At 55.9% G+C, this 18,221-nt stretch overlaps 2 protein-coding genes across 7 annotated transcripts; one reads left to right on the forward strand and one right to left on the reverse strand.

Moving 5' to 3' along the window:
* The first annotated feature begins 59 nt into the window (after nucleotides 1-59).
* PTCD1 (pentatricopeptide repeat domain 1) lies at nucleotides 60-11,759 on the forward strand. Of its 5 annotated transcripts, none has more exons than XM_043455954.1 (9): nucleotides 60-198; nucleotides 315-1,726; nucleotides 3,141-3,281; nucleotides 4,534-4,752; nucleotides 5,477-5,578; nucleotides 6,320-7,030; nucleotides 8,106-8,222; nucleotides 8,871-9,053; nucleotides 10,654-11,759. In XM_043455954.1, exons 2-9 carry the CDS (start codon nucleotides 1,247-1,249, stop codon nucleotides 10,834-10,836), a joined length of 2,136 nt encoding a protein of 711 aa, XP_043311889.1. In that variant the 5' UTR covers nucleotides 60-198; nucleotides 315-1,246; the 3' UTR covers nucleotides 10,837-11,759. The 5 variants fall into 5 exon arrangements, with proteins under 5 accessions (XP_043311889.1, XP_043311890.1, XP_043311886.1 ...); XM_043455955.1 differs by having other exon boundaries at nucleotides 88-198; nucleotides 1,225-1,726; XM_043455951.1 differs by having other exon boundaries at nucleotides 110-452; nucleotides 1,225-1,726.
* Nucleotides 11,258-18,114, reverse strand: BUD31 (BUD31 homolog). Of its 2 annotated transcripts, none has more exons than XM_043455964.1 (6): nucleotides 17,958-18,114; nucleotides 16,610-16,731; nucleotides 16,126-16,248; nucleotides 13,191-13,313; nucleotides 12,808-12,974; nucleotides 11,258-11,498 (listed from the first exon to the last, which is right to left on the reverse strand). In XM_043455964.1, exons 3-6 carry the CDS (start codon nucleotides 16,217-16,219, stop codon nucleotides 11,448-11,450), a joined length of 435 nt encoding a protein of 144 aa, XP_043311899.1. In that variant the 5' UTR covers nucleotides 16,220-16,248; nucleotides 16,610-16,731; nucleotides 17,958-18,114; the 3' UTR covers nucleotides 11,258-11,447. The 2 variants fall into 2 exon arrangements, with proteins under 2 accessions (XP_043311899.1, XP_043311898.1); XM_043455963.1 differs by having other exon boundaries at nucleotides 17,797-17,997.
* Between the last annotated feature and the right edge of the window lie 107 nt (nucleotides 18,115-18,221).

Raw genomic sequence — 18,221 nt, forward strand, 5'->3', positions numbered from 1 at the left:
GCCGGGCCAATGGAGAGCAGAGCGCGGGTCGCTCCGCTAGGCTCGACTAGCCGCTCACCGAACGTCCCACCTCCTTGCGCGACCTGAAGCCACGCCGGGAGTTCGCGACGCGGACTGGGCCTGCGCGAGATCGGCCGGGGCGCACCTGGGAGAGCGCGTTGGAGACGCGGAGCCGGGGACGCGGCGCGGCGTGGCGGGGTCGGGCCTGGCTGTGACGCGAGGCGGGGCGGGGGTGGCGCGGACTCCGGGGCCGAGGTGCGGGCGTGTTCACTGGGCCGGACTACTGGAGTGAGTTTCTCGTTTGACCTTCTCAGGAGCCCGGGCGCCAGGCGAAGGCGGGCCAGAGGGCCTGCGAGGGTCGGAGGTGGAGGCCTCTGCTGAAGGGAGCGGTTTAGGCCTGTGGAGAGAGGGCTCGGGTCGGCCTGAGGTTCCCCGGAAGGGTCTGGGGAGGGGTGAGTCCCCTTGGGGGAGGACGGCTGCAGCGGGTCTCTGATTCAGGGATTATTAACCGCGGGCTGGTGGAAGAACTCGGGGAGGAAGACACCTTTATTTTCATAAGTGAAACTTCGCAAGTCTTTCCTCACCTGACGTTGTCTGTGCCCAAAACGAAGTCGCGATTGCAAATAGGGATGAGTGTAAATGATGGAGATAAGAGTAGCCACAACTCCTACAAACTCATTTACAGTCATCGCTGCTTCATCAGATCGATAGGATCTTGTTACTTAATGCTTTGAAAAGAAGACTCTATAGTAGTATAGCATGAGTTTGTTTTAAAAGCATCCTGGTAGCGATTTCAGTATCAGTAATTACAATTCTCTGTCTTTTGATTAATGTGTGTAAACCTTTAATTTAATGTGGCTACTTGAAGATTTAAAATTACATACTGGCTCGCACTGTGTTTCTGTTGGAGCCTCACCGGGTGCGGAATGGTACAGATCGGTAGCTTATCGGGTGCTCACCGTCCTGTGCCTGCACCCTGATATCTTGAGATTAGATCGTTGCCATGGTGCTGTGTGGGTGATGTTATAGGTAACTCCAGTTTACAAGCAAGGAGACTGAAGGCCAGAGCAGTGAGTGCCCAGGGACACAAGGATGGTTTGATGGAGCTGCAATCTGAACCCAGGCTTTCTGACCTCAGGACTGATGCTTGTGCCACTTAGCCATCTTCTTTCTGCCTTTTGTGACAACGACATTGACTTTCATTATTTTGCTGACCTATGCCAGGCTCCAGAGGAGAACACCAGTAATGGACTTCGTGAGGCTTGCTCGGCTCTTCTCCAGCCCCCGCCCCGTGGGACTGTCCATCCTGTGCCACCTTGACCCTCTCAGAGCCCAGTGGGCTGGAGGCAGGGAGGGACCCGTGTGGCCTAGGGCCACAGGGTGGATTCGGCCAGCGCCAGCAGCCTTCTCCAGCTCTCTCTCTCAGCTGCCCCTCGGCTCTCAAGGCCAGAAGAACACAGGCAGCCTCAGCTCTGACCCCGGCCAGCCCAGCCCCACGGCCACCCAGGAGGAAGGGGAGGAGGAGAGCTTTGGGATGCTCTCCGACAAATACTCATCTCGGAGAATGTTCCACAAATCGACAGCCCAGCTGTATAACCTGCGGCTCAAGGAACAGAATATTGAAGATGATGAGGAAGGGGAGCTGGAACCAAAACCACGGCGGGGCCCCAGAAACACCCCTTACTGGTACTTCTTTCAGTGCAAACGCCTGATCAGGGAAGGAAAGGTAGGGAACATCTGGACTCTGCTGCTGCTGACTCCTGCTTCCGTGGTGCCACCGTCTTTTGTGAGGGGCCACCCTGCTGTCCTGTGGGATGCTCAGGGCTCCTCTCCCCTCTGTCTTCATTCCCCCCAGTGCTGCCTCAGGCGACCCTCCAGCCTCCTGGCTTCCCGTGCCCCCTCCTCGATGCCATTCTCATCTTCCTGCTACCAGCCCATACATCCCCCGGGCTCTCCATCTGTGTATCCAGCTGCCTCCTCACCATCTCCATTATACTTACCCTCAGTGGCCTGGAATTCTTGTTCCCAACCTCGATTTCTCTACACTTTGTTCATCTCACTAATTGGTAACCCGGTTTTTCCATCCATCCAGGCCAAATCCCTTCACCCCTAAGTCTTCTTTCTCATGCCAACTCTGCCTTCAAAGTGTCTCCCATCTTAACTTCTCACAACCCTCCCCCTGAATGCCCAGGCCTAGCCTTCTCCTCCCCACCTCTCCCACTACCCCCACCCCCGTCAGCTATTATGACACTTGTCACTAGTCTCCCTGAGGCTCTCTCCACCTCTTACCCCGACATGGACTTCGAGCCGTGAGCAGAGAGCAGGTGGCCTTTCTCCACCCTCTAGCACTCCCCGTGTATTCAGTGACGGTGAGGGTGTTCATTTTCTTAGGTATTGATAATGACATTCCATTTAGGTTTAAATATCTCTTGGCAGTATATGTTGAAGCTTTTGTGAATGAAGTGATAAAATGTCTGAAATTTGCTTTTTAAAAAAAAATTGAGTTGGAGGGAGGAGCGCAGGATATTGATGAAACAAGATTGGCCAAACATTAATAGTCTTTGTAATTACACCTGTCTACTCATGTGTATATTTGAGATTTTCCGTAATGAAAAGTTGAGAAATAAAGAGAAGCCGGAGTCCTCATGATAGCTTATGAAGCCTGCAAAAACTGCCTCTTCTCCCCCTCGACCCTCCCTTCCCTGTCTGCCTGCATCTCCCCTCCTTCACTCTCTCCCCTGCAGCCACACCCCCCACACCCCCCCAGGTCCCAAGCACACTCCTGCTTCAGGGCCTTTGCACTGGCTGTTCCCTCAGAGAGCTGCCTGGCTCCTTCCCTCACCTCCTTCAGATCTTCGTTTACCTGGGCATTGCTCCTGTGCTCGCGGAGTTCCCCCACAGCTGTGGGGCCAAGAGCGCTCATAGGTGGTGGGAGTCTGGTGGGCTTTCCTTCCTTGCCACCACGAGGTCCCCTTGCAGTGGAGCACAGACACCGGGAGGCTGGTGGCAGGGGCCCAGGCTGCGTGTTTGGCTCCTGGGCCAGCCTGGGCTTGAGCTCAGGGAGGGTCCCTTAGCCTCGGTCTCCGTCCCTCTGCTGAGCCCCCTTTCTTGTGTCCCCCCTTCCCCGACCCCTTCCCCAGCTGGCCGAGGCCCTGGACCTGTTTGAGAGGCAGATGCTGAAGGAGGAGTGCCTCCAGCCCCTCGAGTGCAACTACACGGTGCTGATCGGGGGCTGCGGGCGGGCCGGCTACCTGAAGAAGGCCTTCAGGCTCTACAATGACGTGAGCATGGGGCAGGGGGGCGGCAGGCCAGGAGCCCTACAACACGGGCTTTGGGCCCCAGAAGAGTTGGGTGCAGGTCCTGAATGTGTTCCCTGCTAGTGCATTATCCTGGGTAGACAGTTTCACCTCTCCAGCCTCAGTTTTGTGGTCTTATCACAGCTGACATTACCTGGGCCAGAGTGGTTTATCCACCACGAAGGTGCCCTTTCCAGCCGCTTTTCATTGAGTGTCCTTCACATCTTTATTATCGTTGCTGGTTACCTATTTGCCTGTCGTGTGTCTCCCCTGTAGAGAGTAAGCTCAGTGGAGACAGGCCTTGCCTGTTTTTGTAACCCCAGTGGCCAGTGCCTGGCCTGTATTAAGTCCTCAGTACACGTCTGTGAAATATGTGAGCACATACAGAGTGTCCCCCCATCCTCAAAGTTGGGATCACCATCTTCATTTCTCCAGTGAGGACACTGAGGCCTGGAGAGAAGTGCCGTGTCTAAGGTTACCTGTCTCGACCGCTGACATGGAAGTTGAGCCCAGCCACGGCCTGAGAACAGGGTTCTGGGCACTCTGTGGCAGCTGCTTGCTGCCCTTGGTCAGGTGGCCCTTCTCTGGGAAATAGCAAGCATTTGCCTTTACCAGGAGCTTCTCAAACTCCGTCCCCTGGAGGGCTTGCTAAGCAGTGTGAGCCGGGCAGGAGGAGGGCTGGGGAGGCCGGAGATGTGCTGCAGGGCCGTGCTCCAGGCTGCCGCTCCAGGGGCCACTCTCCCAAGACAGTCTCCTTTGTAACAACCTTCCAGTGTGACTGTATCACCCCCGTTTTTCCAATGGCAAGCTGATTGCCCACAACCCCTCAGTTACTAAACATTGGAGCTGGGGTTTGATGACCCTTCCTGCCCTTTTCCAGATCAGATCTCTTCCACAGATCTTAACAGTCAGGGCAGCCTGGGCGGCCAGAGGGCAGGAGCGTCGGGAAGACCCTGCCGTAAGAGCACTTCAGGCCCAGAGTGGGCTGCTGAGTGCCTTGGGGAGGATGCTTTCTTGCTTGGTGCCTCTGGGGAGCAAGGCCAGCTCTCAGGGCCCCTCAGGGTGAGTCAGGGGTTTGGAGAGCCCGGCTCTGTGTGCCGCTCGGCTCTGCCTTGGCACAGGCCCCGCTCCAGGCCCCTTTGGTGCAGTAGCAGAGTCCTCTCTAGCCTCCTCTCCCCGTGGCCTGTGCGTCCTGCTGACCCCAGAGCCACCTCCAAGTTTCTCCCTGTCTCCGCAGATGAAGAAGCGGGACCTGGAGCCCTCAGACGCCACCTACACGGCCCTATTCAACGTGTGCGCTGAGTCCCCCTGGAAGGACTCCGCACTGCAGAGCGCCCTGAAGCTAAAGCAGCAGCTTCAGGCCAGAAACTTCCAGCTCAACTTGAAAACGTACCACGCCCTGCTGAAGGTGGCCGCCCTGTGCGCGGACCTCAGGATGTGCCTGGATGTGTTTAAGGTGGGGCCGTCCCTTCCTTCCTGCTCCCCACTCAGAGTGAGTCCTGCGAGGCCGGGCTGAGGCTGTGCCCTCTGTGTTCCTCGCATGGGAAGGTTCAGGCACCAATGAGACAGGCCCCCTGTCGGCCTCTGGGGCTCACCGAGGCGTCCCTGCGGTCAGAGCTCTGGGTGGGACGGGGAGGCCCCCGCCCCGTGAGGTCGGGGTGTTGTGTGTGCTGCGGTGTGCTGTGTCCCACTGAGGGCCCTCGCTGGTGAGATGCATAGCACTGAAGAGGAATCGGCACTCGCTGGGGCATCGTTCCAGAGATCTTACAAAGCAAGTCTCGCTGATGAGGAAACTGAGATGGGCGCCTGATGCTTCCCAGACTCCTAGAGCAGGCCAGCGGCGAAGCTGGAACGTGAAGCCTACTCTGGGCAGGTCCAAAGCCTTGTGTGCAAGAGTGGCTCCTGGGTGGATCTTCACGGAGGGGCTGCACAGAAGTGACAGGAGTAGAGCCAGGAAGAGCGGCCTGGGAAAGAGGGGAGGCGGGAGCGCAGGCCGCGGGGAGCTCTGCTGCGGCTGGGGCTGGGCCGGCCCAGGCCGGATTCGGGCCCGCTGCTCGGGATACGCAGCCCTGGCTCTGCCGTGGGGTGTCTGTCGGGCCTGAGCCAGACCCAGTGGGCCTGAGTCTGGGCCTCGGCTCTCCTGCAGAGTCTCAGCAGGCCCTCTTCGTTCCTTCCCCTAGGAAATCATCCAGAAAGGGCACGCAGTCACAGAGGAGACCTTCAGTTACCTGCTCATGGGCTGCATCCAGGACAAGAAGACCGGCTTCCGGTACGCCCTGCAGGTCCGTCCCCGCTGGCTGTCCTTCTTGTCTCTTGCTGCCCCTCTCGCTCCCCCTCCACGTGCCTGTGCTGGGGGCATATGATGATTCTGGGTGCATTTCTTGAGCACCTGCTCCTGCCCCATGCCGGGTACTTTTATATTTGTGATCTTTTGGCCTTCCTGGAGCACATTGTTCCCTGAGGTTTACAGATGGGCGCACACCAGGCACTCAGAACGTGCAGCTGAATCCAACCCTTAAGTCGGCCTGGACTCTTCCAGGACCTGGCTTCTCTGGCCGTTCCTCCCCAGGGAGTAGGGAGAAGGGCTGGGAGAAGCAGAGGGGTGGAAGTGCGACACAGTTTGGGATGAGCCAGGAGGGGAGGTGGCGCTAGTGGTGAAGAATCTGCCTGCCAGCGCAGGAGACCCAAGAGACATGGGTTTGATCCCTGGGTTGGGAAGATCCCCTGGAGGAGGGAATGACTACTCACTCCAGTATTGTTACCTGGAGAATCCCATGGACAGAGGAGCCTGGTGGGCTACAGTCCATGGGGTTGCAAAGAGTCAGACACGACTGAGCAGCTAACACATACGTAGGAGGGGAGGAGGGTGCCTGTGTGGGCTCCTGGGGTTCGGGGACCAGGTTCCTGGGTCCTCAGTTGCCCAGAGCCTGGAGTCTTTCCCTTGCCCCATTTGCCCACTGATGCCTGCTCTGCTGAAGGCTCGTTGGAGAGGGGGCTGGGGGCTGAGGTCTGCCTCTCCTCAGCAGGTGTGGAGACAGATGCTGAGTCTGGGGCTCCAGCCAAGCCAGCACGGCTACAACCTGCTGTTGGGGGCAGCTCGGGACTGTGGGCTGGGGGACCCGGCGGTGGCCTCGGCAGTGCTTCTGAGGCCCAGGGAGGAGACGGCCCTGCTTCAGCCCCCGGCCGGGGGGCGGAAGACTAGGAGGAGAGCCCAGGTCGGGGCGGACCGCAGCCTGTCGGCCAAGCTGCACGTGGAGGCCCTGGAGAGGCAGCTGTTTCTGGAAGCTTCTCAGGCACTTGAGGGGCCTCCGGAGCCTCAGGAGGCCAGAGCCCCTGGCCAGGCCCAGTCTGGGATGGAGACCAAAGCGGAGCCCGACCACACGGTTGCCCTCACCTCTGTGGCCCCGGAGCTGCCTCCCTGGGGGCTAGAGGCCAACCTCCTGACCCCGGGGGCGGCCCCCTTGGCTGTGGTCTCCTTTGGGACCGTGAGCACCCCTGCCGACAGACTGGCCTTGATGGGGGGCCTGGAGGGCTTCCTCGGCAAGATGGCAGAGCACGGGCTTCGCCCTGACATCAAAACCCTCACGCTGCTGGCAGAGGTGGTGGAGCCTGGGAGCCCCGCAGAGTCCTCGCTGCTGAGCGTCCTGGACATGCACGGGGTGGAGGCCGACCTGACCTTCTTCAACACGCTGATGAGGAAGAAGAGCAAGCGGGGTGACCTGGAGGGGGCAAAGGTGAGGGGCTCGGGGGAGGGAGGCTCCCTCCTCTCCTTCCTCCCGGGACTCTCTTCTGCAGGCATATTGGTTCATTCCTGCCAGAGGCTGGCAGACTGCCCAGAGCCCCGTTCAGGCCTGGGCTTGGGTGACAACTGGGAATGGAGTGGTGGACCAGCCATACCCCCCGCCCCCCTGCGGGGCTCCCAGTGATGGGGCACACTGCAAACAAGCCCTTGCACCGATGCAGCATATGGGGACATGTGGCCTGAGAGGCTGATGGTTCCTGAGTGTGCCCACCCCCACCAACCTCAGTGACATCGTCCATTGTCACACTCACTTTGCTTGATGCCGTCCTGAGAGCTTGGCATCATCTGTGTCTTTACTGACCACACCAGGAAGCTCTGCCGCCCGTGGCTTTACCCACTGCACACACGGGGACACCAGGGCCCTCAGGGGTTTTGTCCATTCGTACATATTTCTGTGTGCTGCCCTTTTTGCCAGAAGCTCTGACCTGGGCTCTCATGAGCATCACAGGTGACAGAGCAGCCTCTGCCGCCAGGCCCTCTGTGTCCAGCACAGCCCCTCCCCGGACCCGCCCTGACCCAGCCGGCCTGAGCAGGCATCCTCTTCCTCTCCTCCCGCCCGGGACTTCCTCAGCCCGCACTGCACATACTGTCGTTGGCTTTGTCTCTGGCCCTGGACCGCGGGACCGCCGTGCCCTGAGGCCCCTGGTGCTCGATCCACGTCCAAGTCCTGGGCACAGGGTGGATGGTGGCTGGTCAAGGAACAGGAGGGCAGGAACACAGAGGATCCGGAGGAGAGATGGCCTGTTGGGGACCAGCAGGCCGGAAGGCAGGGTGTCCTCGCAGAGCTGCTGAATCCAGGGAGCCGGGCAATGAGGTGCTGGGCCAGATCCCGGCCTCGAGTGCTGGGCTGAGGCCAGCGCCCAGGGTGGTCAGCAGGGGGAGCCGCGAGGCTTTGGAGAAGAACCGTGCCCCGGTGTCTCCAGCATGCAGCCTCGGGCTTCACCAGAGAAGGCTTTTGCTGGCCTGGTGGGTTACAGCTCACGGTGATGCCGCCTCTGTCCCCACAGGCCCTGCTGCCTGTCCTGGCAAAGAGGGGCATCGTCCCCAACCTGCAGACGTTCTGCAACCTGGCCATCGGGTGTCGCAGGCCAGAGGACGGCCTGCAGCTGCTCTCGGACATGAGGGTGAGTGGGCCCTGCCTGGGCAGGCCCCGGGGGTGATGGTGCGGGGTGTGGGGGCCTCCCGAACCCCCCAGGCCTCTGTACTCAGGGTAAGCTGCGGGGAGCAGGGTAGGGAGAGTGGGGTCTTGAGCTTCAAGTGAGAAGGGTCATTGTCCAGTTTGGGAGAGAGGAGACCGTGGTGAGGGGCTGCACGGGCGCTGAGAGCCAGGGCTGTTATCACTGAGGTGTGGCCGTGGGGTGAAGTTGAGGGGAGGGGATGGCTCTTGGCCCCAACCCTCTAGGGGCATAGAGGCCGTGATGGGAACAGGGAGGGCCAGAATTCTTGGGGGACAGGTGTGCAATGAACCCCCAGGAGGCATCTCCTGCCCGTGGTTTACTGCCTGAGTTCGTTGCTCTCTGAGAACAACCCTCTGCTTTCTCTCCAAGTTCTTCAGGGCTGAGAGGGCAGGGCCTTCAGCTGCGGGGGATGGACCCACGCAGGGTGTGTGGAGTGGGGAGTACAGCCTGTTGTTGCTGCGAGGTCCTGCCCTTCTCACCCCTGGGGGCAGGTCTGCAGAGCAGGCCTGGGCGGCAGGGTGGCTCCCCAAGTCTGACGTGCCCCATAGGGCCACGCTCTCCCAACCACCGCCATCCTCTCACTGAATGTTCCAGGAATCCCAGATGACCCCCAACGCCCACATCTACAGCACCCTCATCAACGCGGCCGTCAAGAAGCTGGACTACGCCTATCTCATCGACATCCTGAAGGACATGAGGCGGAACAGAGTCCCCGTGAATGAAGTGGTCATCCGCCAGCTGGAGTTTGCGGCCCAGTACCCACCCAGCTTTGACCGGGTGAGTGCACCCGGCTCTGACGTGCCCATTGTCTCCCTGGCCAGCGTCACCCTCACGCCCACCCCACCCCACCCCACCCGACCCCCGTGCTGACCTCCTGGGATTGGCATCCTCTTGCTTTAAACTGTCTGTGGCCCCCCCTTGGGGAGGATCCACACTCCTCAGACCACAGCTGGCCAGTCCCTGTCCACGTGACTCTTCTCCCGTCAGGTCGCTCTCCCCTTGGTGCCATCAGCCCCCGGCCCGCGGTCCCTTCTAGATAACACCGGCCTCTTCCGTGCCTCAGGGCTCTCGTCTTCCCAGCAGGCTCCCCTGCTTTTCACGTTCCTGCTTCTGTCTCATCCCGTTGGTCCCAGCTCGGCTGGCTCTTCCTCAGCGGGGCCCCGCTGGCCGCCTCCTTACGGCACAGCTCCTCTTCACCCTGTTTCACGGCCTGTGCTCACACGTACTCGTGTGTGACCCTCACTGTAAGGAGAGTGACCGTCCCTGGAGGTGGGGACTGTCTGTCTTGCTCACCGGGTCCCGGGTCCCTGCCCGTCGTCAGGCGCCCAGCACACACTGTTGTTCGTTGAGTGAATGAGGATGGCAGGAGGGTGGTGACAGAATGTTCTGTAACAGCCACTTCTCTCCTTGCTGTTCCCAAGGTGTCAGGCTCTGCGGTTCTGGTTTTGAGGTCTACCACGTCAGGCTCTGTGGCCTGATGGGTAGGGAGCAAGTCAGCCAGGACACACCAAGCCACGGGGCTGGGGTCAGGGACGGCTGTGCAGGGGGGATGCTGAGTGCCATTAAAGAAGGCTTGGTAATTAGTGCGACAGCCGTGGAGAGTGTAGTGGGCAGAGGGCGGGGCTGGGCATCTTTGACCGGCTGATTGTCTTACTGATTCCTCAGTTCTTTACATACTCCATAGACTAGGCTTTTGTTGGTTCCATATTGCAAGTGTCTTGTAGTCTTTCCATATTGCAAAGTTCTCCATGGAGGACCCGCTAAGGGTCTTCTCAGTTTCAGCCAAGAGTCACCAAATACAAGCCTAAACCTTATTGTATTCACTCATACATTCACACTCACTCATGATGGGGAGCTTGTGTCTGTTGTCAAATTTTTGCTGCACGAACTTTCAGGCTCTATCAGGTACGCGTTCAGAATTGCTAAACCTTTGGAATCAACCCGTTTATCATGATGTGGTAGCAGTGTTTAGATCACGCATCTTTGTCTTTTTATCTATGTACTCTGTCAGCTTTCTCTTGGTATCTACCTGGCGCATCTCGTTTCCTTTCCTTTGTCCCACCTCTCCTGAGACCCCTGCGGCAGTGTCTGTGCCAAGCAGGAGCTGCTCAGCAGTGCGGGCAGAGCAGTGGCCCCCGGCGAGTCTAGCTTTGGGGGGCTGGGGTGCCATCCCTGGCTAGAGGGGCTCAGCAGCACAGACTTATAGGAAGGCAGTACTCTCTGTTGAGCAGCTCCTCTGCCCTTTTCCTTTTGACCAACTGCAAGCAAGAACAGCTTCCCTGAGGCCTGAGCCACCTGCCATGGTTTGGGGTCCGCTGTACGTAGCAGGCAGTGTCTTCTTGTGGCCCCTCTGAACCCCATGCTTTTCCAATTACAGTACAAAGGGAAAAACACCTACTTGGAGAAGATTGACGGCTTCCGGGCTTATTATAAGCAGTGGCTGAAAGGGACGCCAGCGGAGGCAGCCCCCCACCCTTGGCAGAAATTCCAGACGAAAACAAAAGGAGACCAGGACACCATCACCGAGGCGGATATGGACAAAGGCCCTGGGGGCAGGTGATGAGGAGGTCCTAGGGGACCCCCAGCAGGGCCGGAGCAAAGTGCACAGCCTTCACGTGGCTCTGTGGGAACCCCCAGAGTCCCCTTCACATGAAAGACTGAACTTGCCGGGGCAGCTGCAAGCATGAGGCAAAGTCCAGGGTCAGAGCTCCAGCTTAGGTGTCGGTCTGAGGACGAATGCTGGCCCAGGTGCCCAACAAGTTCATGGCAAGTGCCAGAGCAGCGTGGGCCACCTTGGTCCGTCATCTCAGGCCATCCCCGTCTGAGGGTGACGACGAGAAGGGTGAGTTCGCTCCAGGTCACACGGCACTGATGAGGTGGAGTCAGGATCGAGTCCTAAGGGCGACTAGTCTCCGGGGCCTGGTGCCGTCCCCCTGGGTGCCAGACCGCTGGCCCTGAGAAAGAAGGGACGTGAAGCCCAAAAGGTTTAGAAATTTTTTTTATTTCTACAAATCATAGCTGATGAACACCAAAGCCTTCCCACAGAGACCATGCTCCTAGTCGGGCCTGGGGACCGCTCTGAGGAAAAGCTGCTCCCAGCAAAGGGTGACGTGACGGGCGGAGTCCTGCGCAGCCCAGAGTCCAGGGTGGGTGGAGGTCCGGGCCCGACGCTCAGCCAGAGCAGCCCCGGCAGCCGCAGTGCGTGCACTCGATGATCCGGCCCTGGGGACAGAGGACCCCTGAGACCCCGCGCCCACACACGGGAGGCCCCCCCCCCTGCTCCGAGGGAAGCGAGGCCACAAGACATCCACTCCCCATGGACCCTCCTCAGAAACCCTCTGTGATGGTGCGGGATGGGGAAAATTCAGTTCCTTCATAAAAATGGGAACAGCTGCTGTTGACAGTTACATCTCTGTCTGGATTTAATTCATACAAATTCAATGTACATACTTGCTCCCAAAAAGAAAGAAAAAAAAAATCTGAGTGATTGCTCTTATTCTGTGAAGCAAGCATGACACACCCTTCAACGAGCTGGAGGTAACTGTGCTCTGCGCTCGGGGCTCAGTGCCAGGGCCTCACGGTGTCCTCTGGGCTGAGGAGCTTTCTAGTAGGGTGTGGGGAGAAGAATGGGGTGTCCTTGAACCTGTATGGCGGCAGGACAGTTGTACCCCAGGCCAGGTGTGTGGTCTAGTGTCCGGGCAGGGGCCTGCCCAGTTCAGAAAAGGGGTTTACTCTCCTTTTCCCTCTTTTTTGGAGATGCAAGACTGGTCTAAGGAATCAAGATCCAGTGGTGAAACTCAACTAAATCTGTTCTGGACACCGCACCGTGGGGCTCCTGCTGCTCTGCCAGCCCCACCAGACCTGCACAGAGCCTCCCTCGGAAGGCAGCCTGTGCCCGCCCTCCTCTACTCCACACACCCATCCTGAGCTTCCAGAGGATGCAGAGGGACAGACCTGCCTGCTGAGCTGAAGCCCATGGGCCAGAGCCAAGGCTCTGCACACGCTAACCAGTGCTGCAGCCTGAAGGTCGGACCGTGAGAAAGAGGGCATCTGGCCTGATCTTGCTCACGGGCAGCCGAGGGCTGTACTCACAGGCCGCTAACGGCCCGGTAACCCTCCTCTGCGCCTGCGCACAGAGCTTACCACTGCATGTCCAGCACCGTTCCCTCGCCACCCCGAGAGTTCTGGCACAAAATGCAGTGAGGCTCAAGTTGAAGTGTCACTGGGAGCAACAGGAGGCCAGGAGAAAAGGGGGACGAACCCCTGCGGCCTGGCCCACCCTCCCCTGAGTTAGCCCTCTCAGCCACGCTGGGGTGGGGGTCATCATCTGCATTTCCTGTGTGAGGATAGGAACCAGTAACTTTCCTGACACGGATCCCTGACCAGAGGGGCTCCCTCCCAGGGGGAGGGCCAGCAGAACACCCAGCCACAGAACAGAACATAAAACCCATTGTGGTCAGTTAGGTCAGCTAAACTGCTCATGCTAGCATCACACTCAATTGTCAGGCAGCAGGTGGGGGGGTGGCATTACCACTTCCAGCTTGCTTTTGGGGACCCGGCAGATGCAGTTTGTCCCAAAATTGGTGTCCCGTGTCTGGATGCACCGCAGGCAGCACAGGTTCTCATACCCTTGCTTTTTCCATTTTGCAATCAGGTTTTTATCTGCATAGCCTTCTTTAATACAGTACTCATACAGTTCTGCAAAAAGACAGGGAAGGGCCATCAGACCACAGTTTAACAAAGCTCTCCAGCCCGCAGCCCATCACTGCCCACCCTGAGAAACAGTGTTTAGTCAACACTGGCCCCCTTTGTTTTTTGGAAACAGGAAATATGATGCTTGCTGAGGTTTCAAGAATTACTTAAATCGGACAGCCAAGCAAGCTGGAAAGGCCAAGAGAACATGTGGCCAGTTACCTCTGCTTATGGCTTTCCGCTTGTAGAAGAGGTCAAAGATATAGCGGGTCTTCTGGTGATGGATCCTGAAGATGGGCCACAGAGATTCCACCTTCCTCTTTCCCTCGTGAGGTTCTGTCTCAGCTGCAGAGAAAACACGGGGGTTTGCTTTGTTGTGGAGAGCAGGTTAGTCTGCACAGAACATGGTATTGTTCTGTCACTTGGGATCTGAATTCAGCTCAATAAACAGGGTTCTGCGAGCTAAGCCAAAGGCAGGGATGAGGGTTTGGCGACACCGCGTGTCTGCTGAGGGTGAGAGCATGCTCCGGGCACCCAATGCACAGCAGTGAACAAGACAGACCACAGCCATGACCTGGGTGGGAGGGGCAGACCAGCCCCTGGTGCTAAGGGGAAACGGCCACAGAGGAGAAGGGAACACGGAAGGGATCGCGAGTCTAGTGTGGAAGGCCGCCTGGGCGCGTGGGGTGCCTGAGGGAGGTGGCGGTGGGCACCACGGAGCGCCTCAGGCCTGGCTGTCCTGGAAGTGGAACCTTCCCGCGCTTTGGTGGTGGTGTGTAGTTGCTCAGTCATGTCATACTCTGCGACCCCATGGACTGTAGCCCACCAAGCTCCTCTGTCCGTGGGATTCTCCAGTCAAGAGTACTGGAGGGGGTTGCCATGGCCTCCTCCAAGGGGATCTTCCTGACCCAGGAGTGGAACCCCCGTCTCCTGCACTGCAGGCAGACACCTTACCACTGAGCCACCAGGGAGGCTCCCGTGCTTGGAGTCATCTCTTAAGGTTTCAATCACAGCATTTCTCTTTGCACCTTTTTCACAAGGTCATGTGAACATTCTTAGATATCCTTTTGGACAGGTCCACACACACAGTGGAAGGCAGCCTGCAGTGGGCAGTGTGGAGTCCTGCCCCTGGGAGGGTATGAAAAGAGGCCAGGGGTAGGGACCTCGTGGCTCAGGGTAGACTCAGGTTTCTGCCTCTTAGTTAATGCCTCAAATGGCCTATTAACTCCAGAACCTGAGCAACAATTCTTTTAAAGTGCCACTCTTAAAAAGTCTAAATACATGTTCATTATTCAAGTACTGATTATGCTTGACTTTCAACTAGTTTAAAGTACTTGTAAAAAGCACAGTTATTTACAAGTCCTGGTTACAGTCCACAGAGATAGTGCCTACACTTCTCAGTCACCCATAAAACCCCCACCACACCCTTCTCTGTTCCTCAGTCCCTATAATCAGGCTTTTTTTGTTTGGGGACTTCTTGGGTAATAGTGGCTATACAAAAACCTGAGTAGTAAACTAGGAGATATACAAACAGCTGGGCAGTTGTGCTGAGCTAGGAAATACCAGGGACAAACTAAAAGAGAAAACAGCAACTTTCCTTTCTAAGGTAATACTGCCAACTGCTTTAACAAGTGTGAACAACTCACATCAGAAGGACAGGCCAGTAGTGCCACTGGCTTTGGTCCTCTGTGGCCTCAGAGCGTGGCTGCAAATCCCAAAGGCAAAACTTGAGTTGAAGGCAACAAACTGGAGGCAGCTTTGGTTCCCCCATAGACGCTTTTTTTAGGTTTGAATGTTAAATTGGAAGAGTTTACATAGAAAAGCTGGATTTCTGGCTCATCTTGGGGTGGGGGTGGGGGGGGAAGCAGCAAAGCTGGAAAAGCTGAGGCTGCATCTGACATGGCAGAAAGGGCCCTGGGTGGGGAGCAGCTTCTGCCCACCCCAGAGCTTGCTGCTGTCCCCAATACTGAATCAGCTCTGCCACCACCTGCCATCCACTCTTTTTCTTTATAGTGGAAGTGAAAGCAACAGGAAGCTGGGGCTTAAAACCTGCGTATCAAAAATGGGAAAGCCGAGAAGAACTAGATGGTTAAAGAAAAAGAACACTTTTGACAGTAAAGAACATCTTATCCACCTAAATGCCCTCCCTTCAACAAGTCACCTCTTAAAAAGAGGTTTATTTCCAAGGACTCACAAATTATCTTTTCTATTACAGCAATCTCTTTAAATTCCTTTATGTTGAATAAAGATCTGTTAGGAGAAAAAAATCAGCCCCAAATGACCTTGATTATTGCAAATTCTGGATATTTAGTAGAAGTTACCTGATATACTCAGCTTCAAAAAAAGGAAGCAAAGTTAACACCCACTTACTATTGCTGAAGGGATGACTTCAGAATAACATGAGTTAATTACCAAAAACCTTTAAGAAAAAAAGACTGCTTTAAAAAGCAATTCGGTAAGTAGTTAATACTGTGATAGGGCCAACAGGAGAAGAGGATGGTGGAGGATGAGACGGTTGGATGGCATCACCGACTCAACGGACATGAATTTGAGCAAACTCTGGGAGATGGTGAAGCCCAGCGTGCTGCAGTCCATGGGGTCACAAGGAGTAGGACATGACTTAGGAACTGAACAACAACAGGGCCAACAATGCTTGTGGCTTCAGGTTAAATTTCCCAAAACTGCACACTGTACTGATTCACAAACTGCAGGACCACATAACACTTAGGAGGAAGTGAAGATTGTGCATTCTGGACAACTGGTAGATGATGCAAACACAAAGCGATGATGAAAACAAACCCACAAGAAAAATGCAAATAAAACATTTCAGAAAATTTGGAGTGAAAAAGAACAGGATTTTCCAAGTAAATATATTTTGTATGATTTTAAGTATACTTCTACCGGTAAATAATTCTAAGTAGACTATTTGATCTATACTCCCTAAAGGTCTTATATACTCAAAAACATTTGTTTTTTCCCAAAAACACTTTTGAGGACCTTCTCATTTGTATTATCTTACTTTCTGGCATTTATAGTATCCCTATCAGTTAAAGAGCAAACAAAACATGTCAGTGTCAGGCGGCCTCGGTGGTGCAGCCTGTCTCTTCCCATTTATCCTTGAGACACAGCCCACCCAGGCAGGAACTCCACAACTCACCTTCTCTCATTTTTTGATCTAATTCATCCAGTGTTGGCTCAATCAACTCCCACCCATCTGGGGGAGCTTTCCGGCTTCTTTTAACTTTAGGCATTTTTTCCCCAGAAGATAGTCTGCAAAAATCTGTGGGGGAAAAAAAATTAAATGAATTGGTTTCTGAGCCTCAGGATCCCCGAGGACTTCACAAGTCACAACTCTGGTGCATGTTCATATCCGTAAATCTGTTTCCTCATCTGTGTAATGGGGAGAATCTACTTGGGGCCATATGGGGACTTGATTATATGTAACGTGCCTGGTATTTAATGTGTGCTTAGTAGAGTTTTGCTATTATCATACACAGAATAAGACACACACTGTCCCTGAGAAGGTGATATTCTAGCAAGGAAATGCAAAGTGGAAACGGAATTACAGCACAGTGTAAGGGAGACTGATTGGGAGAGCAAAGATGAGTGTTTAAAAAGGAAGAAGAGTGAAACCAAAGTACCTTAGGGTCTGTTTCCCAAGACTATAATAGAAAGATCTCAGGTGTCTTCAGTTACAGGCTCGGATTCTTGTCCAGCTATGACTTTGGAGAGGTCACATTCCCTTTCTGGTCTTCAATCTTGTCTATAAGGTGAGGACAGTGTATTAACTGGATTGCCAAGGTCTCTTTTAAACCCAACAGACATACTATATAAAGGAAGTCATGTAAAGCCCAAAGAACAAACCAGCCCAAATCTACACAGCAAGTCATTTTTCAAACCGCAAGGCATTTCATAGCTAACAAAGAGAACTCAGGGTGGGACTTCCTGGTGGTCCAGTTGCTAAGACTCTGAGCTCCCAATGCAGGGGGCCTGGGTTCCATCCCTGGTCAGGGAACTAGTTCCCACATGCCGCAATTAAAGAGTTTGCATGCCTCAAGGAAGACCCGGTGCAGTCAAATAAATATTTTCAAAATATTTTTTAAAATACACTAAAAGAGAACTCATGTTAATTATCTTTCAGCAGAGCAGACTCCTCCTTTCCCACGCTCATTCAGTTCCTCCCTCCTGATGTTTACGAAGCCCCGCCCTCTTCGCCCCACTACGTGAATTGTCAGTAACAACCTTACAGAAGATCAAACTCGGTCGCACAGAGCTGGGAACCGGCAGAGTTTGACTCATCGGGAGCTCCTGACTCCCAAATCTGAGGTCTTTACACTTGTCTCCCCTGCTCTAAAGCTAGAGACGAATGGAATCTGATCCCTGTCCCAAGGAGCACGGGCTGGGAGGACAAGGACAAGGGAATGACCACTCTGCTAACTAAGACCCACGGAGAGTCTAGGGCCTGGCCCAGCTTGGGAGTCAGTAGAGGCCTCCCATGGGAGGTAACAGCTAAGAAGCAACCTGGTCAGGAAGAAAGAGATGTGGGGCGGTGTTAGAGTGGGGGTAGCGCGCGGGAGGGGCGGAGAGCGCCAAGGCGTTCGGAAAAAGCGAGTGAAGATGCTACAACCCGGGTTGTAGAAAGGCTCAGGAAGACTATGGCATCTGAACCGGGATTACAAGGAAAAGCAATATTTAGACAACAAACGTTCTAGGCGAGGGGGGGAAAGCGGGAAAAATAAGGGCGGGGAAACCTAGAAGCAAGGGAACCCCCACATTTCCCATCCCCTCCGCGGAACCAGCAAGACGCCGCCTAGTCTCGGGAACTCACTTAGACCTTCGGGTCCAGAGGCCCGAACCTGTCCCAGTTCGGCTGTTCAGATCGCCCTCTGGGCCAACGCAGACGTCCGATCCCTGGCCCCCAGCCGTCACCAAGATCCTAGAGAAGAGAAGCGAAACACCCACTACGACCTCCGCCGCGATGCAACGTACCTTCTGTATCCACCGCCTCAGCGCCCCTGAGTATCTCTTCACGATGAGGTCCTCGCGGAGCCCCGCCCCGCAAGAAGCGCGGCGCTTGCGTTGCCTTAGGTGTCCGCAGCCCTGCCTGAGCAGAATTCCAGCTCCGCTGTCTCCTTTCGTCCGCACTTCCCGGCGAGGTGGGCTAGCAGGCTCACGCGCCTCCCACAGCGGGGATTGGGAGGGGCTCTGTTGCCCAGCAGCGCGCGGGCGAGCCTGGGCTCAGGCGGTGCGTGG

Source organism: Cervus canadensis, chromosome 32, assembly GCF_019320065.1.
Source record: "Cervus canadensis isolate Bull #8, Minnesota chromosome 32, ASM1932006v1, whole genome shotgun sequence".
Classification (NCBI taxonomy): Eukaryota; Metazoa; Chordata; class Mammalia; order Artiodactyla; family Cervidae; genus Cervus; species Cervus canadensis.